At 37.4% G+C, this 23,074-nt stretch overlaps 1 protein-coding gene across 2 annotated transcripts in view; it reads left to right on the forward strand.

Moving 5' to 3' along the window:
- Positions 1-23,074, forward strand: part of dnah2 (dynein, axonemal, heavy chain 2) — a 135,772-nt gene that overhangs the window by 79,465 nt on the left and 33,233 nt on the right. For both annotated transcript variants that reach the window (XM_026266849.1, XM_026266850.1), the window contains 9 exons: positions 4,011-4,128; positions 16,543-16,679; positions 17,706-17,843; positions 17,913-18,071; positions 18,409-18,561; positions 18,903-18,994; positions 19,582-19,780; positions 21,962-22,186; positions 22,286-22,390. In XM_026266849.1, the coding sequence (XP_026122634.1) occupies positions 4,011-4,128; positions 16,543-16,679; positions 17,706-17,843; positions 17,913-18,071; positions 18,409-18,561; positions 18,903-18,994; positions 19,582-19,780; positions 21,962-22,186; positions 22,286-22,390 (1,326 nt within the window). The remainder of the gene's footprint in view (positions 1-4,010; positions 4,129-16,542; positions 16,680-17,705; positions 17,844-17,912; positions 18,072-18,408; positions 18,562-18,902; positions 18,995-19,581; positions 19,781-21,961; positions 22,187-22,285; positions 22,391-23,074) is intronic.

Raw genomic sequence — 23,074 nt, forward strand, 5'->3', positions numbered from 1 at the left:
AAACAGAATTCTAGTTACATATGTAACTGTGGCTCTGTGAATTCTGGATGACCTTCAGAGATATTTGTCATTCGGAAATGCGCGAGAAAGGCATATTGAGATCGAATGCTGAGCTATCGAGTTGGTGCTGTGATAATCCACTAGCGCTAAGCACCGGCGCTTGTGGTAATCCGGAATTCACAGAACCACAGTTACATACGTAACTAGCATTTCATTCTTGAGTAGTTTTACGGGCAAAGAGCATGCCTCTGAAACAAATGTCTTTGCAGCAGCTGTTCTAGAGCCTGAAAGGTTATGCCAACCTTCTATCCCTCATTACCATGAAAATGAATGGCTGTCAGCGGCCATGCTTATTCAGCACCCAATACATTTACCACCAAGACAACAGTGCTTCCCCTAAACACTCTTCACTGTTTAGAGAACATGTGGGAACAAGGACTTAACACTCATTAAAAGCCCCCTGATGAAAATGATGGCGTAGTCAAGATGGCAGCTAGTGCTAATTTCTGCAGCTTATGATCTCTTACTTTTCACAGTTAGTTTGGCTGTGGCTAAAGGAGCGCAACTCCATGCTGTGCTTTTAACACAGTCGTCTTTTCACCCAGTCGGCTGAGAATCCTCATGTCTAAAACCGTGTGTTTAGCGCTCATGTTTGTTCTGATCTTTTTTGTTTTCACGTCTATTGTTTTTCCTCATCTCCTTCATTCTTTGTAACCCTTTTCACGTGTCTCATCCTGATGTGGGTAAAAATAGAAGAGAGGGGTAGGGGTGGGGGGAATATGTGTTTCTCAGGTTTTCCTTATTTAATGATGTTCCTGGAGTGTTTGTGAGTGCGAGAGAGATGCAGGTGAGGTCTGACAGACTGTTTTTAAGCTTTGTTGATGTTGTCAATGTTTCTTGTTTCTCGGTTTAGATGCAATCCAAATTTCCCCCTTTTGTACTTCACCCTATAACATGTTAGGAATAGTATACTACTCTTAGTGTTTTTGTTCCAGCTGTGTTCCAAAACACCTGGCTGCAATTTCCAAAGAACCCTAAAGACCTTGATTAGTTTATTCAGGTGGGTTTAATTAGAGTTGGAGCTAACCTCTGCTGGGACTGGAAATAGGGAACACTGTACTTGCAAAATTAAACATTTAACATAATGAGGTCAGGTGACAGAATATTTGTTCTTTTAGTATTGAGAAAAGCACTTTACCAATTACAAAATGTTGAGAACAGCTGAACAATGAGTATTTTTTATGTATTTTTTTGACAGCAGAATTAATGTGTCATCACTGAATTATTATTCAATCATCATTCCTGTTTATCCCTGTAAAGCTGCTTTGAAACAATCTGTATTGTATGAAGCACTATATAAAAAGGTGGTGGGAAAAACAAAATCTTTTTTTAAAGATTTTTAGATTTTAAAAAGAAGAAGAAGAAGAATACATTGTTGTCACATAACCTTGAATAAGTGGCTTCCTGTGATCACCTAACATATCACAAATGTGGGTGTTTATTAAATACTGTATACTACCATTCAAAATTTTGGGTCAGATCTGTTAAGGTTTTTTGAAAGGTTCTTAAATTTTCTTGGATATAAACCAATGCTGGATTTATTTGATATAAAATAAAAATTTAAATTAATATTGTTTGTAGATAAACTTTTTTCTATTATAATGTATCTTAAAATCTAATATACTGTGATATATATATATATGTATATATATATATATATATATATATATATATATATATATATATATTAGGGGTGTAACGGTTCACAAAATTCACGGTTCGGTTCGATACGATACACTGATGTCACGGTTCGATTCGGTTCGGTTCGATACGTTTTAGATACAGCAAAATGTAAAAACATCTCAACTTTTCAGAATGCCGCAAGCGCACCGCGGGTCATGTGACAAGAACCAACCAATCAGCTTCATCCTTTCCCGTAACAACGTTGAGAGCTCAGCCAAGATGAAGGAACAGCTGATCATAGTTGTATATGGATTGCAATTTTGAAATAAATTCAGTAGCAGAGCTACTGCAAGCGATTTTTAGAGCTGCAAATCCATTTATCCTTCGCTGAAATTTCCGCGTCTCATGGAGAGAGCACGTCATTGTTGCTTAGCAAAGACAGACGCCTCAGGAGAAAGACGCGCTTAGCGTTTTCCATGCGTTTTTAGGCACGATATGTGAACGGCCCCTAAGGCGCTCGCTCACTCAGCACGCGCTGAAGGCTCGTTGCAAAATGTCTAATGCATTTAACAGACCAGAAATATAAGATCCTAAAATAACCAACAGGTCTGGTGTTTTGGTTGGATTCCCTGTAAGCTATAGTGTCTAAATGCTGCAGGGATAGTTTGCTGCGTGCATGTTTCTCCTTTTTTTTCGTCTTTTCCCAGATAGTACTGACGCATATATCACAGATATTCCCGCTGGTTTTTTTTTTTTTTTTTTTTTTTTGTAATCCCGCTGGTGTACCCTGTCATGTTGCAGATGCGACATACCGTTGTTTTTTTATCCACCACTCTCTTGCCATCACCATTATAGCTTAAAGGGAATCCAAAGTGCACCCAAACACCAGACCTGTTGGTTATTGGAGGATCTTCTCATTTCTAGTCTGTTAAACGCATTGGCTATTTTGCAACGAGCCTTCAGCGTGTACTGAGTGAGCGAGCGCCTGCTGAGTAGCCTAACATAAACATATAAGATGGTGTTTTTTTCTTCTTCGGGAGTGTCAGGGGCGTTGCCTGTTACGTTGTTTGGGTTATTGGGCTACCTTGTTGAACGCATATCATTATATTTCTTTCTCTCTCTTTTTTTTTTTTTTTTCAAATATAATTAATTACTCCAACGAACCGTTCGGTATACATAATGCGTACCGCGTACCAAACCGAAAGCGTCGTACCGAACGGTTCAATACGAATACGCGTATCGTTACACCCCTAATATATATATATATATATATATATATATATATATATATATATATATTTACTGATGTTCAAAAGTTTGAGAGCAGTAAGATTTTTGGTGTTTTTTTAAGAAATCCGTTATACTGACCAAGGCTGCATTTGATGAAAAATAATTATATGATAATGATTTTCTATTTAATATACTTCAATATATAATTTATTCCTGTCATGCAAAACTTTTCATCAGAATTTCCATCAGTCCCGATCCTTTAGAAATCATTCTAATATGCTGATTTGATGATCACTGTATTGCACTCAAGTGACAACAATGTGTGATACTATTGCATAATATTCTCTGTTGCAATCTTTTCCTTTCCAAACATATTCTGAAATACTGCATTATGTTTCTCATTTTTAGTGTGTATACTGTCCATAATGCAGTAAGGACTACACTAGTATTCTATTCTGAACTTATTCTATAAACTTTTTACGTACTATTTTTAAAATTGTAGTAAGAGTACACTACATACAGTGTAGGATTCAGTTAGTAGTGTTTCATTCTGAACATAAGTCTCTCTCCCTCCCTCCAGTGTTTTCGCCCCGTTCCTGTCACTGTCTAATTCTCTGTGGGTTTGGGTACCTGTGGTGACTGTGTGTCTGTGTGGGTTTGGCGTCCTGGTGTTAGCATATGAGTGTGTGTGAGTCTAAATCTCTGTTGGTTAACGTCTCTAGATACTTTCTGCCTAGTGTGTGTAATTCCTTACATTTTGGGGGTCCATCTTATTCTCTGCTCTCTCAGTGACTCAAGCTGCCATTTCTATTTGCGTCATCCCTTCTCTCTACCTCCATCTCTCGATGCCTGTCTCCTCTCTCTTTCATATCTGACTCAACCCCCCGCCCCCCCACCCATTTTCATATCTATTTCTGGTGCCTATTTCTAACTCTCCATGCAAACATCACCTCGCCCTGTTTCCTCATTACCTCCACTCCTGTGTATCAGTGTCTCTTCGATATATGATTCCACCTCTATTTTATTCCTCTCCTCTAGTTGAATCCTTCTCTCATTATTTGAATTCTGACCTTTGACCTTTGCTCATGTCCCTTTAGGAGTGTCCACTAAACCCCAAGGCAGTGAGCCTGGGAGAGCTGTATGGAGAATACAACCTCTCCACCAATGAGTGGACAGACGGCGTTCTCTCCTCACTTATGAGGACAGCCTGTGCAGGTATGTGTTTTATTTTGTTTTGTTCTTTTGGTGTTTTTATTTTTTATGTGTACACTGTGTAAGCTGTGTAAATGTCAACTTAACTTGAGTTTAAAGTTAGGAAACAAAATATTGCGTAACATATAGATGCAGCCATTTGTTTTAATCACACTTGTAGTCAAATAGATGTGCATATAAAGACAGCAGTCTGCTGTAGATTCCTGCATCAGTGCACTTTAATCGTTACTCTTGCGCTTTTCTCTTCTTCACATCAATACAACGTCAAATACATTTGCCTCCAGAACTGTCAAAACTTGTTAAAGAAAAACAAGTTCAGGTGTCTCATTAAAGAGAGAGGAAGCTTCTTGGGTGAGTCTGTTTTGCAGCCTTAGTATTGATTTGTTTTTGAAAGAGTATCATTGTAATAATGCACGCTTTAATGATATGAATCATAATGCTGAATGATTACCAGTTTAATTGAAGTTTAAAGAAACACAGTTCTGGTGTGGTCTCACTAATGGGGCTGTGGTGGTGCACAAGACTCCAAAAAAAAACAAAAGAAACATTGTTTATGGACACTGATGTACATACTACAGCTTTTCAGATTCTAGTTAACACAGTAGTTGCAAATAACAGTTGAAATAGGTATTGCATTTAAATCTATCATAGGTTTTCATATAGAATGCCCACTTTCAATTCATGATGGATAAAATAATTTATTTTCTCATTAAATTTATTTCTGAGTGACACATTACATAAGTAAAACGTTGTGAAAGTGGATTCATGTTGACTTTTAGACTTGTGCTCATCAAGAAGTTTAGAAATGTGCTGACCGAAATAACAGTGGCAGATAGCAGGTGCGACGTCAGCTGAAGCACTGACAGAGACAGAGGACAGATAATGAGTCAATGAATCCTGATGTCACAAAAAAAAGAAAGAAAGAAGCAAAGAGTGAGTGAAAATGGTTGTAGAAAAGTTTGCTGATTGGTTTTCTTTTTGCCATCCTGTCCATCCTGGTCTGTATCCACAAACCCCCTCTGTCTCTCTGCCAGCCTCTTGAGTATCACAGGAAATCACAGAGCTTGTTTTTTCCAGCCTTTTTCTTTGATCGCTATACAGCTTAAACAGCAGGGATTGGCAGCACTTGTGTGTGTGTTTTGTCAATTTTCGTACTTGTTTTCTATGTACAATCCAATATGAAGTTTGTCAATCTGTCCAAAGTAGACTCTCAAGTCGTTCATGAAGGATGTGTTGTGTTATTCTGGTATTTCTTAATTATTAGTCTATGTACTCATGCAGAGTTACGTCTTTGGTTATGATGTCTCTCAAAAAATAAAAAAATCTTTATTATTTTAATTAATTATATGTCATTTTTGGTCTTTATTGTCTATCTTTGTTAGGGTTATCGTGATATACCGGTATTGATGATAACCGTGATATTCAAAGCAACAATTATCGTTATCGTGTTAATTTAGTGTGTGACGATATACCATATTATTGATAACTGCAATATTTAAAATGAACAGTTCTCTTATGATAACACCACGTAAATACTCCAGCGCCAGTACCTGGTTGAGCTCCCAGGTGGCAGTATTGTGCTTTAACACCGACTTCTGTCACACATGAAGAAGACGCAGCGCTCTCAGCTACTCCGAGGAGAGCTGTGTTCGTCAGAGAAAGTTGTCATTATTTTACTAGTCATAGAATGGGAAATGTTATATTAACCTGTTAACAGTGGTTTTCTGTGTTCATATATTCAAGTAAAGGGTGATTATTTTAATAAGTACCACGTTTTCTTCATTCATCTTGTTTTTGTATTTGCAATTTGTACAGCCTGTGCATATTAACACTATTTCTTTGTTTAAATCTATTAACAGTTACACGATTAAAACTGATCTTGAAAAACTGAGCAACAACATTGCCACATTAAACTCTGTAAAATGTTAAGTTGGTCACAGTGCCATGCACTTAGTGCCTTATCTACGGTCATTTTTTTCAATAAGGTTCATTAGTTAACGTTAGTTAATTATATTAGTTAGCATATATAAATAACATAAATAATAATGAACAATATTTCCACAGCATTTATTAATCTTAGTTAATTTAAGTATTAACTTATGCATTATTAAAATCACAAGTTGTGTTTGTAAACATTAATGCACTTTGAACTTACATAAACAATGAACAATGACTATTTTTATTAACATTAACAAAGATTAATAAATTGTGTTATAAATGTGTTGTTCATTGTTCATTCATGTTAGTTAATACATTAATGTTAACAAATGACATCTTATTGTAAAGTGTTGCCATTAATATTTATTCAATATACTGTTGAACTTGACAGTATTTTCTCTTGATATTTCATCGGAGCTTCAAAGAAGATGGAGAAAACCAGAGTCTTGGGAGAAAAAGAAAAACTTCCAATGGCCACAATAACCGTTATATGAAAAAAATCTAATATTGTAACATCCCTAATCTCTGTTTTGTAATTTTTAACTTGTCACACTGATCTGGTCTATTTGATGTTTCCTGTCTCTCTCTTCATCTCTCTCTTATATTGCACATCATTCTGACATATTTCACATTATTCTTTAACAACAAACAGCTCAAATATCCTGTCTTTCCATCTTTTGTTCTCTATCTCTCTTTGATTTTTTCAATTTCAGCTTGATTTATTGGCATGACAAATAACAAGAAAGGATGGCTGACAAAGAAATTATCTTCAAGGAATTCCTCAGTTTCCTTCATTGGGCACTCTCTCTACTTTTTTGCCTTTAAACTTAAACTATTTTTAAGAAGCCTACTGAGCCAAATTCCCCTTACTGAAGGCATACTTAGAGGCCTACATCGTAATATAGAGTTTTCTCTAAAATAGATTTTTGAAACTTCAATACGTACACTCTTAAAACTGCTGGGTTGAAAACAACCCAATTTGGGTTATTTTGACAACCCAGCGCTGGGTCAAAAAGGGACGAACCCAGCACTGGGTTATTTTAACCCAACCAGTTGGGTTATCATATTTAACCCAGCCTGCTGGGTTGCCTTTTTTATGGTTTAAAATGAGTATATTGCAGGGTTTAAAAAACCAGAGCGGGTGTTTTTTTATCACTGTATTTCAGAAGGAAAACTACTGTATTTAGAAAATGTTCGATATCATTTCGCATGTGCTTGATAAGGCAGCGTTTATGAGCTCAGCACCACTCTGCAGCCGTTACCGGAGAAACCTACCTCTCCCGCTCTTAGCGCCTCCTGCTGGCAGAAAATAAACTCGCAGAGTGCAGCCATGTGGGGAAACAATCATAGACAGTAAAAGAAATGGACACAGCGACCCCATTGGAACTCAATTGAGACAAATGAAGCCCAGTTTTAGCGTTTTTTAGCACTTCCGTTTCTGACGCGCAGACTCAAACGAAGCTTGACGACGTCAGCAACCTGTCTGACAGATGTAAATCTTCTAGTAGCTGTGCGTGAAAACTGCCCTCGTTAATCTTGCAGAGACGGCGAGCTTGAGCGGGGAGTTCTTTGGCGTGAATGAGCAGGAGTAAGTATTCTGATTAATTATTTTGTATAGTATTTTAAAATGTAACGCCAGTACGCCATATTAAGTTAATTGCCTGCGAGCTTCTCCTCCTGTCTGTACGGTAATGCGACAGAGAGCCGAGTGGTTATGACGCAATCGTTAGCCTATTTTTTACAAAAACTGTTTATACGGGGCCATAATGTAACATAAAAGGTAATGGAGCCCTTTATACATTGTCGTGTATCTTTAGAAATAAATAATGGACAAACAGAGTCTTTAAACGCCTCAGATGTAAAGTTATTCGCTGTCAAAGTGACGCCAAAATGAATGGGAGTCAATGGGAATGCTAACGCAAGTGAAGTTCTGCTAAAAGATGGCAGCCCCCACCCGACTTCAACTTCCAGTCGAGTTCCTTGCCCCTTGGAAACAATGCATTTCTACGTTAAAATTAACCCAAATTGAGCTAGGCACTAAACCTACAAATGTTGTTCATTTTAAATATCACTTTTACACACAAATAATAATTATCAAAAGGAAAATATTTATTAAAAACAAGAGAAAAGTCAAAAAGTAACATGTTAGAAGAAATGCAGAAAAGGATGGCATTAACAGCTACAGAGTTCATAAACAAAGCATTGAACATTTGATGAATATAACTTAAGATCAAATTGGACTTTGTTCAATTGTATATATTGTATAAAAATATACGAAAACACATACAATAAATTTGCAATTAGTTAGGTTTTTTTCCAACTATTCTGGCATGACAGTACACAAATAAATCACAACATTAACTTTGATATTATAACCTTTAACAGACGCATGTGTGTGTGTGTGTGTGTGTGAAAGAATGTGAGCAGGTGTATGAATGACAGAGTGTAAACTCTTCTACTAAACAACCCAGAAAAAGCATTTAACTTTTTTTTTTTTTAACAAATTATACACTTACAGTTTGTTTCATAGTCCATGAATACAGATCATGCATCACGGTCAATTTTCATGATCTCTTTAGCATAACTGATGTAATCATGAAGAAGCCCCATCAGCACAGCATGTGACATCTTCATCATCCAGGACAGCGTCCTCCTTTAAAACCACTGCTGCATCAGTTTAGGGGAAAGAAGATTCTCCTCTCTGACCAGGATTCATCCAGTCACCGCCTGCTCTTCATCAGTGGCCTAAGAGAAACACATTTGAAAAAATTAAACATTTAAACTATCCATTTTCAGGTAGAGGTGTATTCACATCTGTAAGGAAAGGTAAATAATCGGTTTTAAAGTTTCAACACTTTGTGCGGTTGTTTAATGTCTCAGTCCACCACAGCGCTCCAGAAGGCTATAATGGCAGCACTAGTGTGAGGACATGAGATATTGTTTGAATAAATATTGCTTTCAGAAAGCTTCTTTACTGAAACATTAAAACAGTCATGACATTCACATACCTCACAATATTCATGTACATGGAGGGCTGCTCTTCAAACCGTTAGTTCACCAAATAATTAAAATGTTCATAATTTACTCTCCCCATGTTTTTCCAGACTCATACAAACTCTGCTCATTTTTTGGAAAGCATATGAATATATTTAATATTCTCTTTTTGTGTCCTCCATTGCTGGTCTGGGAGACCAGTATTTTATTTTGAACATACATGTTTGCTATCATATAATTTAAGATGTATTCATATATAAATATCAGAATTTACTTATACAATAACTCTATATTTATGAAGCTTGAAAATACTGATTATCTAAACTATAAATGGATTAACAAATATTATGAGAAAAATAAAAATATATTAATTTATGTTGTAAAGACAGACAAAAGTCTTATAGGTTTGGAATGACTTGAGGGCAAGTAAATGATTTTTTGTGTGAACTTTACCTCTAAGAGCGAAGACCAAGAATGAAGACTCTCCAAATCAGCAACTCCAAACTTGGTTTGATTTCTACAATAAAAAACACAGACATCAATGGTCTTAATGAAATGAGCACGTAATCACACTGTTGTTGCATCAAAATGTGAAGTAAACCGGCAGGAGACAACAGAAAAATTTATTTTCTAAAAATAACTTACATAAAATCTCAAAGGAATGATGCTCTCCCATGTCTCTTGCTTTTAACATCTACAAAAACCAATATTATTTTACTCTTAGTAAAACACAACAACAACTGATAACATGAAATTATGAAGTTAACTTGCCTTAAACGATCTTTCCTCACACAGGTCTGTGACTCCTCACACAAACAGCTTCTGTGTCTTTAACTCTCGGCGCGAGGACAATGAAGACACAAGCTTGACAAGTCTGAAATATTACATGTAAAACATACTTTTAACAGTTACCACTTCAACAGCCTCAAAATAATCATGCTAGTCTTTACTACACAATGCCGTTTCCTTTAGGAGACAAACATACATTCAGTTTAACCGCGAAAAAAAAGACAAATTCACATGAGCGTAACCGTGACCATAACCGTCTGTTAACGCCTCAAAAAGTACAGATAATGTAAAATCTTATGTAAATATGACAAAATACATTCACAGACGTTATATTAAAAGTACATCCTCCGTTCAGTACCGTTACATGAGGCAGTTAAGACCTCCGTGTCTGAGGCGAAAACCGCGTCCGTTTTTATATATATATATATATATATATATATATATATATATATATATATATATAACGTTAAGCTCCTTTGTTTCCGCCTTTCATACAACCGGGTAAACAATAAAAGATAACTTTACATTTGAATATTTACTTACCATAGTCTTTCACTCGCTTCTCGCTTCTATCACGCTGAGAAAATGGCGGCTGCTCGCACTGGAGACATACGATTTTGACGTGACGTGCGTGCTCTCCTTCACGTCCGCCTCCTCAACCCAGACCCGCTGGGTTAAAAAAAAAATTTTTTAAACCTTATTTTCAACCCAAACTTGGGTTAAAACATCCCAAAGTCCTATCCAACGGCCTCAACCCAGCAGTTGGGTTGAAAAAACAACCCAGCGTTTTTTAGAGTGTATGAGTGTTATTACGCTAAGTCGAACATGATTTTACAGGGTTGACTTTGAAAAGAAATGTTGTATTACTACAGTGGGAGTCTAATGGTTTACAATGAAATCTGTGTGTGTGTGCACTGAATTGTTCTTTTGAAACTGTCTGACAGAGCCAAAAATGTGCCTTTCCCCGGATGCTTGTGTTTCTCTCTGGACTTCTGCAGTCCCTTCCTCCCTCTGATTCCCCTTGAATGTTTCTATGGGCTTCATTGGCATGACAAGTTATGGTGCATTTGCCAAAAAGAATGAGTCAACGAGTATTCAAAGTAAAATACAAAATAAAAGGGAAAAAATATTCTAAAATATTAAGCAGTAAGGTATAAAAGACTACTAAATTGTGAATAATACAGCACAACCTTGAGTACCTTAGTGCTTCTATTAAACAATTAGGACACAAGTGTTTATCACAGAGTCTTATTTTCAGAGCGAAGTTGATGTATTTCCTCAGTGACCAGCACGGATCATATAAGACGTCATCCTTTTTTGGAAGGCTAAACAAAGTAGTTTCACTTTCACAATGCGTGAGCATTTGGGCGGTGTTATACAAATCTTCCCACAAAGTGACGTAGATGTGGGGCGCGTTTAAACGAGGCATTTTAGGAGCGCGTGTACAAGTCTTAACTTTTATAAATAATATCTTTTTAGGTTCAGGACTTTAGTCTTTGTAACTTTAGGATGTTATCTGTGGATGAACAGATTGTAACACTCCAAAGAGAAAGAAAAATGTGAAATTGCATCATATGACCCATTTAAAAGGCTGCTTACCTACTATCCCTCATAGAGTGGCAAGCACGGCGCTGCCTCTACAGCATTCTTTTTGTTCTGCCGATTATAGGGAAGTTGTTTAGTTGTCAAATTGTGATATTTGTAAATACTTAGCAGTTTTTATTGAACTTTGTCACAGTGAAATAAAGCATTGACTCAGTTTTGTTTGCTTTGCTATATAAGAACAACCCTTCATCTTGTTCTTTGTTTATTCTGCTTGTTCCCATTGCTGGGTTGTTTGCTGAGTGTGGACCTAGTCAAGATGATTCCCATTTTCCCCAGAGGACAGGTGTACATTTTTGGGCCAGATAACTTTGCATTTGTTTGGGTTTCCCAGTGTGTTTAATTTAATCACATTTCATTTGTGTTCTAGTGTGGTTTAGTCCAATCACATGATTATTCTGCTCTTGAACCTCAGTCTGTAGTGAGAGGCTGGCTTTAAATTTACAGGATTTTATACTGGTATTTTTGGAGACCACTAAGTTCTAAATGGTTTCAGAGTTTAATTGCCTGTTTTGTGTCTTTATAGTTAATGGATATCAGCCTAATTATACCCTGCATGCATTCTTTCTGGAGTTCCACGTCCTTTTTTTTAAGCAAGGTCTCAGTTGGGTGTTTTTTCCCATTTGTCGAGTTCTTGGTTTGTTAGTGGACCACACACCTCGCTGCCATAAAAAGCAATGGCCTCAATTACTGATTCTAATGTTTTCAGCCTCATTTTAATTGAAATCTCAACAGGACATTGCCTTTTATGACACAGTGGGCCCTGTGAGCCATTCCTCTCAATTCTTTCACCACAGGGTTGATGTTGCCTGTGGACCTGAGTTTCAGGTCTAATTGTACTTTGATGAATGTGTGATATAATTGGATATAAATATGTTTTTCATGCACGTACATCTGGATCTTGAAGGTCAGTATTCAAGTTTTTAATTTTAAGTTTACTGCCAGGGTAAATGGTTGAGTCTGTCAGTATTGTTCTAGTATGTCCAACTTTTGCTGTGATACTGAATCAGAACCAGGTCTGAGCCAAACTGAGTGATACAAGAAATTACGGATGCTGATTGAACTGGTTGGAAAATACTAGGCTCAAACAACTATCTATGCTCAACCCTCTACATTGTGACTAAATCACTCCCATACGTGACTAAGTATTCACTCTGGGCAACTAAATGATGTCTAATACTAACCAATGGCTAATCAATTCTCAGATTTTACTCGCCAGTGTGTGAGTTGGAGGTTAGTATTAGTTTAGCACAGATATATTTTCATTCGCCAAACACACTGACTGAGCGCTTCAGTTTCACTGTCCGTCCGGGGTTTTTTTTAGCTCCTCTCAATGGATGCGCAGCGCACCTGTATTTGACTTACACAACTCGCCGTTGCGAGAGATAGAGAGTTGACATGCTACATGTAAATGAAATATATCTCACTTAATTAAAGGGGGGGTGAAATGCTCGTTTTCACTCAATATCCTGTTAATCTTGAGTACATATAGAGTAGTACTGCATCCTTCATAACTCCAAATAGTCTTTATTTTTATTATATTTCTAAGAGAAAGATAGTCTGTACCGATTTTTCCCGGAAAAACACGACCGGCTGGAGGCGTGACGTGTGGGCGGAGCTAAAGAATCACGAGCGCCAGTAGGCTTTTGAGTTGAGAGCGTTTGGAAGCTGTGACACAGATCCAGAGGCTGAAATTTAACAAGAGCAGCATCAGCAAAGGCGGTATGCTATGTGGTATGTACTGAAACTGTATATATTTGCTTAGCGGTTTTGGAAAATGACTAAGTTCCACTTTATGTCGTCTTTTTTTTTGTTTTGTTTTTTTTAAGCTGTACATGTGGAAAGTGCAGTTTGATGACAACATCGCATGTTGTTTACTTGATGTGCTTACAGGCTGATAGCTAAGTTAACAACACAGAGATATTTGAAGCAGTTTTACTCAACTGTGGTTCCAACACACGATCGTGACCCTTTTCCTTTGGGACTGCATTATCCTTAAGAAATAAACGATGTGCAATCCGAAATGCATTAACAAACAAAAACACTTGCACAACTCCATTGATGCTCTGTAAAAATAAACTCCATCCACTGGTCCCTTAATGCTATTTCTCTTTTGGTAATCTGTGCAGGGTTGTCTTGCCCTGGCAACCAAAAACTTTTCGCGACGCTCTCGCTCTGATCAGGCTGTGCTCAGCCTCTCAGTGCTCTGCTATATGGGAGCGCGCGCTCTTCCGGCAGAAGAGCGCGCACTTAGGACCCATATAAGGAAGTTCCGCTCCATCTAACATCACACAGAGCCATACTCGAAAAAAACTTTCCGAAACTTGTGACAAACCGGAAGAGGTTTTTTTGGAACAAAAATACTCCTTCAAACGTACAACTTAATTTTTGAAACTTTGTCCATGTTTAGCATGGGAATCCAACTCTTTAACAGTGTAAAAAACTCAGTATGCATGAAATAGCATTTCACCCCCCCTTTAAGATAACGGATTTCTAACAGAAGTGTGGCAGCTCCACAAGGTCACTGAAAGAAAAGGAAGACAACACACATTCTGTTTGTTTGCTTTATTTTACAAGAGCACAAATCTTATATTTTGATTGTGAGAGTGTGCAAATGAAAGTAAACATTTTTGCGGAAAAGTTATTTTTTATTTTTTATGTCTCAGCTGTTTTGATCGCCGGAGCCTGACACACACACATTCCAGCAATTCAAACTTACATCGCAGTCTGTTCATTATCAAAATAAAAGTCAACTAAACATTTAAAAAGTTACACTGGTAAGTTCAAATAGACCGTAGTAGCCTATACCGGTTCACTCTGCTGTTATGGCAAGGACGTTTTTGCTCGTATGAAGAGGTTGAGCTCAGTCAGGAATCAGGATCAAATATTCCAGACAGTTAAGCAATAATGCCATAATTTGTAGTGTCAAACAGCAGGTAGAATGGAAAGCTTTTATAAAGTTATGGCAGAAAATCTTGCATTTTCTGTTTGATATTTATTTCAATGAATGTTAGAAGTATAATCAGATGTGCTGTAATTTTGGTATTTAAAAGTCAATTTTACTTCTACCCAGGAGATTGTGTGCTTTTTGTGGAATTCTAAGAGTCTGGTATTGATTACTACAAAACTGCCTTCCCTAGTTACCTCCCACACAAATGCTTTAGACATTATTACGGATAAATTCATTCCCCCTTTCAAGAGCCATATTGAATAGCTTTTGGAGAGCAAGCTGGAATTAGTACATTTAGCTCTAGTGCATTTGCTTTTTAATGTGGTTGTTTTGTCTTGAAGCTCTTGCGCGGTAATGCAGAGATCTAATGGATTCTGATCTCAAAAGCTGATTCCAACACCTCAGGCTGTTTGTTTATTTAATTTTGCTTAGAACTCTCTTTTTCTCCTGCTTCCCCTGCAATTGAATTTTCCTTTCGTTTGTGCCTGACATCTTCCTCATACTTTTAACCTAATTTGTAGAGCCGTTTTGTCTGTTGCCCTTATACTGTATACATTAAACTCTTTCCATCACACAGACAGGAGTTTCCTATCAGTACTGAACTCTGTGACCATACTGACCAAGACGACTCAATTCACATCCAGTCGCAATACCTTTCTTGTGCCAGTCATCAGTCCAATCTAAAGCAATCACTGTTTTTGCAGCTGTTCTTTCTTTTTTCATGGGCTCCTTCAGTTTCTTTTTCGATCCCAGGTGTCAGTATCTTAAACTGGTCTTAGAGGGATAGTTCACCCAAAAAAGTCAATTCTGTCATAATTTTCTTGCTTTCACGTTGTTTCTAACCTGTACGCATTTCATTCTAGAAACCCAAAAATGTAAGATCTGTCATCATTTATATGGATTTCTGTTGTAATGTACTGTAAAAGTTTAGGTGGAATTGACTTTAAATTGAGAGACAGAAGTCTTGGGTTTGTTAAATATATCTTCATTTCTATCATGACAACTCCCTAAAGATTTTTGCATGGTAATGGATGTGACACTGTTAATGTTTTTGGTCTTGGCAGAATAGATTTGCTACGCTGCTGAATTGCTGCTGCTGGTTATTTCTGTTGTTGATTATTGCTGCTGCAAGCAAGCAAGTACGGGAACTTGCTACTGTCAATACATATGCTGTTTGTATTTAAGATAACTGCTGCTACACAAATAGCATATAGAATAACCTGTAGCAGAGCTATACAGGTGGAGCTGGGGAAGGTGGAGGATTTCAGAGGAACTCTGAAAGCTCACTGCGAAATGCTCTAGTAAATGCTAAACAGCTATTTAAATGTAAACCAGCAAGCTTATTTGCTGTACATGCAATATTAAAAAATCAGCTTGTTCCAAGAAGTTTGATGCTGTGAATATTATCAGTTTGTGTTGAGCACCCATCAGCCTGCGCCATCTAGAGTTTCATGACAGAACTTGGCATTTATTTTTCGAAGATGAACAAAAGTCGTTTGGGTTTAAAACGACATGTAGATGAATAAATTATTGAATATTTTAATTTCTGGATGAACTATCCCTTTAAGCTGTTTTTTTTATATATATATGTGTGTGTGAATGCATTTCTGCTATAATTTTGAATGTAAGCTCACGGTTTGCAGTGGCTCAGTGCAGTTTGAATCTGTTGCCTGTGTCCCCTCCTCCCTGTTCAGAGAGAGAAGATGGCCCAGAGGAGATGTGACACTTCCTGTAGCTGTGTGTGACAGGTCTGGTGTTATTCGCTTACCCAGGCAGCCAGCAGGCCTGCTGCTTCCAGACAGGGAGCGTTTGTATGTGTGTGTATAAGACAGATGGGCTGTGTGCCGTGTTTGTGTTTTGTTGTTTTGAGTTCAGTAAATGAGACACACATGGACTGATAAAGGGACAGGAAAAGATAAATGATCAATTAGAGGCTTCACCACAATTGCCTGCAAGTCTCTCTGGTGTCTGTGTGAAACCAAACTAGGGAAATGAGACTGACAGAGAGAAGAAGAGAAAGGGAAAATGAAAAATAGAGAGACAAAGAGATCCAGGGTGTATTAGGAAATTCACATTCATTCTGTGCGTGTGTGTTTGTGTGTGTGAGAAGCACTAACACTAGCTCTCTGTGTGGCCGAACTCAGATGAGAAGCCTGATGAGAAGTGGATTGTGTTTGATGGGCCAGTGGACACGCTGTGGATCGAGAGCATGAACTCTGTAATGGATGACAACAAAGTCCTCACACTCATCAACGGAGAGAGAATCTCCATGCCTGAACAGGTACCGGTGCCAGACCATACTCGGCACACACTAAAACCTCTAATGCTGCCCACCCAGGGTTATTTCACTTCACCTCACTAACTCATCAGTGTACTAGAGAACTATTTAGTATTTCCTTCACTTATGACCTTTTTCATCAGTTATTGGGTGAATCTCGTGAAGAAATGCCTTAGGCATATAAAAAAGCCATTATTCAAAGGTTAGTGTTTAGTAAAAAAAAAATATTTTACATAAATTAATAATTGTATTCAGCAAGGACACTTTACATTGTATCAGAGAGTATCAGTAAAGAATTATTCAATTATTTTATTGTAATAACATTTTACAGTATTGCTGCTTTTACTGTATTTTTAATTAAATAAATGCAGCCTTTGTGAGACTTAAAAATAAAAGCTTTCAAATACTAAAATAAATGAATAGATCTGAACAAGCCCATACTTTTGAATGGTAGTGTATTTTGCATCAAGAAAAGGGAGCTTATTTTTAAAAATGAAAAATAAAAAATCTCTCTAATGCTTTGTTGTACAATTTTACTTTGTGGGGTAAGCGATTATTCAAAAACCCTTTAGAAAACTGATTCAGGCTGAGTAGCAAAACCAACTTGTAGCCAATCAGCAGTATGGGGCGTGTCTACTTATGTGGAGGAGAGAGCGCTCAGTGCAGAGAACAGACATAAAGATAAAAATAAAGATGGTGGGAAAAAAAACAAAAGAGGAAAACATCTGTGGAACAAAAGAAGGCTTAAAGGGATAGTTCACCCAAAAATGAAAATGATGTCATTAATAACTCACCCTCATGTCGTTCCAAACCTGTAAGACATAAATTGCAATACATAAAATCATAATGGCCCTAAAATAGAGTTCTTTTCATATATGCAAAGTAAAATATCTTAATTATTTATTTTGCTTTAGTGTGAAATAGGACGCTGTCATGCTCTTGACAGGTTTCGTGAGATGCACTTTTCAGCTAAGTGACAGTTCTGTGCTTATTCGGTTGGGTTTAACCATTAATGAGAGTGTGTTGCAGGTCTCATTATTGTTTGAAGTGGAGGATCTAGCTGTGGCGTCTCCTGCTACCGTGTCTCGCTGTGGAATGGTTTACAACGACTACTCTGATTTGACCTGGAAGCCTTATGTTCAGTCCTGGATGGAAAAACGGCAGAAGGTTTGGGAGGCTATGTGAAGCATCGTGTTATACATTTGGCAAAGTGCTCCATCTCTCTTTTGCTCTCAGGTTGAAATGGATCATCTCAGGCAGCTGTTTGACCGCTACATAGACAAGACCCTTACCTTTAAGAAGACTCACTGTAAGGAGCTGGTGCCCATCACTGAACTGAATGGAGTGGCATCGCTCTGTAGGCTCTACGACTCACTGGCCACTCCAGGAAACGGGGTCAGAACACTTTCACTTCATTGATGTGTACAGCTAATATTACAACTGTAGATGGACAGTATAACTGACCATCGTTCATGGAACATCAGTCTATTGCTCAAAACATTTAGAATGACATGAGGGAGATTTTTGTTCATGGGTAAACTAGTCCATTAAAAGCATGCTTTTATTCATTTATTCTGGGGTTTATTTTTACTGCCTGTTTTGTTTTCTGATCTTGCAGCTCCTAAGTCTTGTGTTAGTGTCTGGCTTAGTTAAACGTAATTAAACGTAATATTCAGCTCTATTATTGTTAGTTTACACAAGCCTAATCCTATAACTCTCTTTGGCTGGTCAGGTGAACCCTGCGGACTCTGAAAACTTTGGGCGTATGGTGGAGCTATGGTTCATCTTCAGTCTCATATGGTCTGTGTGCGCCTCTGTAGATGAGGATGGACGCAAGAAGATTGACAACTTCCTGCGGGAAGTAGAGGGAACTTTCCCGAACAAGGTATACTGTGGGCCAAAACGTCTATGTACACTTAAAAATGAAGTGTGTAATTTCTGTGCCATTTAATGTCACCAAATAGAATTAGAAAAGAATGACTTAAATACCTGTGAAGTGATTTCATTTTTTTGTAAACTAGTTCATGCATTTTTAAGTATCCAAATACTTTTTGGGGCCATGGTCGCCTACATAGAGTGTGAAATAGATAACATATTTGTGTAATTAATGTAAATGTATGCATGAAAAAGTACTGATGCTCTGGATCTAAAATAAATGTTTAAGCCTTTTTGCCTACAGAAACAAATATATTACTGGAGAAATAATCACCTTGTATTAAACCTCAGGACACCATCTACGAATACTACGTGGACACCAAGAACAAAACGTGGGCGTCATTTGAGGACAAGCTGCCCAAAGGCTGGCGCTACGCCTCCAAGTGAGATGTGTGTGTGTGCCCCATCCTCCCCCTATTCAGGGGTCTCTGCCAGCCGCCTGCGGGCTCAGTCAAAGGCCTCTCGCCTGGCTCCCTCCCAGACTTCTGAATTCCCCGTCTATTCATATTTCTCATCTTTTTCATCCTTCTTCATCTTTCTCTTCTCTCCCTTGCTCTCATTTGTCATGTCAGTCCAACTCTTTCCCCTTCATTGTCCTTTGTCCTATTGGCTCTCTTTGCTCCCTCTTTGTCGGTTGTCCTTTTTTCCATCCTGGGTTTTTTTTTTTTTTCTTACCTGACTCGTTTTTTTTTTTTTTTTATCCCTCTGTTCATTTGAAATGTCTCGCTACATCTTTCAATTTTCAGTCTTTCAATCAAGACTTTTCACCTCCTTGGTATTCCCATTCATTCTGCTCTCTCAACTCTATTTCCTCCCACCCATTTTTGCTCTTTCTTTCTCGCTCTCTCGCTCTGTATTCTACTTTTGCTCTTCATTTTTGTCCTCTTTTTGAAGCATGTCTCATACTTAGCCGTCCCACTTTTCAACTTTCTTTCTGGCGTGTTTTTAATTATCACCTGTCTCTCTGCAGTGCTCCGTTCTATAAGATCATGGTCCCCACCGTGGACACTGTGCGCTATCATTATCTGGTCAAGGCTCTGGTGTCGGCTCAGCACCCTGTGCTCCTGACGGGTCCAGTGGGGACAGGAAAGACTTCAGTTGCCCAGAATGTCCTGCAGAGCCTGGACTCAGCCACGTGGGGCATGCTCACCATCAACATGTCCTCACAGGTGATCAGAAACACTTTTAGTATTAGTAATAAGGTACATTTTGAACTCAGCAGAAAAAAAAAAAAGAAGAAGAAGAAAAGAAAAATCTTTTTTGCAGTAAAATATCTTCAGGAAAAGATATTTGATCAGCAAAAGTTTGGTAAGGTAGCACTTAAACAAGTGTGCAGAAATATGAATATATATTGAAATTTTCTTAAAGGGGGGGGTGAAATGCTTGTTTTCACTCAATATCCTGTTAATCTTGAGTACCTATAGAGTAGTACTGCATCCTTCATAACTCCAAAAAGTCTTTAGTTTTATTATATTTATAAGAGAAAGATAGTCTACCGATTACCGAGGCGTGACGTGTGGGCGGAGCTAAAGAATCACGAGCGCCAGTAGTCTTTTGCGTTGAGAGCTTTGGAAGCTGTGACATTACCGTGAGGAAAAAACCATCATCCAAAACAAACCATGGCTAACAGTCAGATTCAGCCATTTATTTATGATCCAGAATCAGATCCAGAGGCTGAAACTGAACAAGAGCAGCAGCAGCAACAACGTCTCTATGTGGTATGTACTGAAACTGTATATATTTGCTTAGCGGTTTTGGAAAATGACTAAGTTCCACTTCATGTCGTCTTTTTTTTTTAAGCTGTACATGTGGAAAGTGCAGTTTGATAACAACATCACATGTTGTTTACTTGATGTGCTTATGCGCTGATAGCTAAGTTAACAACACAGAGATATTTGAAGCAGTTTTACTCACCGCATGCAGTTCCAACACACGATCGAGACCCTTTTTTTTTTGGTAATCTGTGCAGGGTTGTCTTGCCCTGGCAACCAAAAACACACTTCTTTTGTGACTTTTCGCGACGCTCTCGCTCTGATCAGTGAATGTCTGTGCTCAGCCTCAGCCTCTCAGAGCTCTGCTATACGGGAGCGCGCACTCTTCCGGCAGAAGTGCCTCAGGACCCATATAAGGAAATTCCGCTCCATATAACGTCACACAGAGCCATACTCGAAAAAAACTTTCCGAAACTTGTGACAAACCGGAAGGAGTATTTTTGGAACAGAAATACTCCTTCAAACGTACAACTTAATTTTTGAAACTTTGTCCATGTTTAGCATGGGAATCCAACTCTTTAACAGTGTAAAAAACTCAGTAGGCATGAAATAGCATCCCCCCCCCCCCCCCCAACCATAAAAGTCATATTTTTGGTTAAATTTATTATACATATATTTTAGTGCTGTCAAATGATTAATCATATCCAAAGAAAAATGTTTGTGTTTAAATTATATATGTGTGTGTGTGTGACCTGTGTATATTTATTATATATAAACAAACACACACATATATGCATATATATGCATTACATTATATATTCACATTCTTATATTTTATATTATATTATATATAAATATTTTTAATATACAAACATAACACACACACACATATATGCATATTATGTAAACATAAACATTTATTTTGGATATGATTAATCGTTTGAAAGCACTAATTTATATAACAACAAATAAAAGGACTGTGTTGTGTTGGCAAGTGAAATATAAGCAAAGAAAACGTAAGTGCACTGAGAGATAGCACTGGAAGAAGAAATGTTAAAAAGGGCTATTCATGAACCATCACCAGGTGTCTCTAGGGGGACTGCCCCTGTAATAAGAGCTGTAATTTGGGTTGAATAAAAGAATGAGTAATAATGAATGAATAATAGGTCATTTTAGTTTTGTTAAGAATATTTCTTAGCATAAAAGACTGACATATTAAAATAGTTATGAGTTCTGGTGCTTAGAATAAAAATATCTCCAGAGAACAAAAATGAAGTGTATTATAACTTTCGAAAGTTGGTAAGATTTTGTATTTATTTATTTTTTTAAGTTTATGTATGCTCATCGGGTGTGCATTTGTTTGACCAAAAAATATATAAGAAATATTAAGAAATAGTATTATAATTTACACAACTGTAATGACTCATTGCTAAGATAGGCCCAACCTGACGAGCAAATATTAGAACATTATTATCATCAATCATTATCCAACTATCATCATCATCATTTGTTATTATAATAAAGAGTTTTCCACTAATCTCCAAATCTGCAGACACGCTCACTGAATATTGTATCGTCTTTGGGTTTACTTGTTAATGTTCTTGTCTTAATAACATTCTTTTTCTGTCTTTCTTTCAGACTAGCTCTAATAATGTGCAGGAGATCATCGAGTCTCGAGTGGAGAAGAGGATTAAAGGTGTGTATGTTCCAGTAGGAGGGAAAAAGATGGTTGTTTTCCTGGATGATCTCAACATGCCCGCCATGGACGACTTCGGCTCCCAGCCTCCTCTGGAGCTGCTCCGTCTCTGGATCGACTATGGCTTCTGGTACGACCGCCAGAAACAGATCCTCAAGTGTATCAAGGTAAGACTGTGTGGATGCGTTTTATTCCTTTTTATATAAGTATATTTTTTAGATGTGTATATAACTACGTCTTCTCTCTTTTTTGCCATGATCTAAAAGGACATTTTTCTGCTGGCTGCTATGGGGCCCCCTGGTGGAGGGAGGACGCAGATATCAGGACGCCTTCAGAGTCGCTTTAATCTTATCAACATGACATTTCCTACAGTGAGTAGAAATTCCCTCTAAGCTAGGTGTAAATTAATATAAATATAGTGTAAAGCAGCTATTGACAAATAACTAAAAAGGAAAGAAAAAGTCATTTTTCTATGCAAATAAATTTGAACGTTAAAGGACTAATCACAATTCAGTATTAAAATATGGTGATGATGCTATAGTTGTCGTTTTAAATACTGAAAACTCTGCAATGATGTATGAAAACTTTAATCATGCAAGTATTGTTGTGGAGATAGCATATTAATTGATAAAGAGTGAGACACTTTGCCAAATATACTTGATTTGTTTCCAGCTGTGCAGAAAAATAGGCATAAGAAGAAGAAAATAATAAGAATTTCAATACAAGTCAAGTTGAGATTTATTGTCATTCCGCTACATGTGTGGACATGAAGTGGAATTAAATGTGGTATCTCACAGGACCACGGTGCTACAGAAATACACAGACATACAACAATGAAGTAAAACAGTATAAACCTACTCACAACTAACCTACTCACAGATTTGACTATGAATACTGTTTACCTCTACTTAAGCTAAAAAATACAGACTACACGAATGCTTCACATAATACTATACCTATACACAACTAACCTACTTACAGATTTTGAATATGAATATACTTTATATAAATGTTTACCTATACATGGACTGAAAAGGAAAAATAAATAGACTATA

This window comes from Carassius auratus, chromosome 7, assembly GCF_003368295.1.
Source record: "Carassius auratus strain Wakin chromosome 7, ASM336829v1, whole genome shotgun sequence".
In the NCBI taxonomy this organism is placed as follows: domain Eukaryota; kingdom Metazoa; phylum Chordata; class Actinopteri; order Cypriniformes; family Cyprinidae; genus Carassius; species Carassius auratus.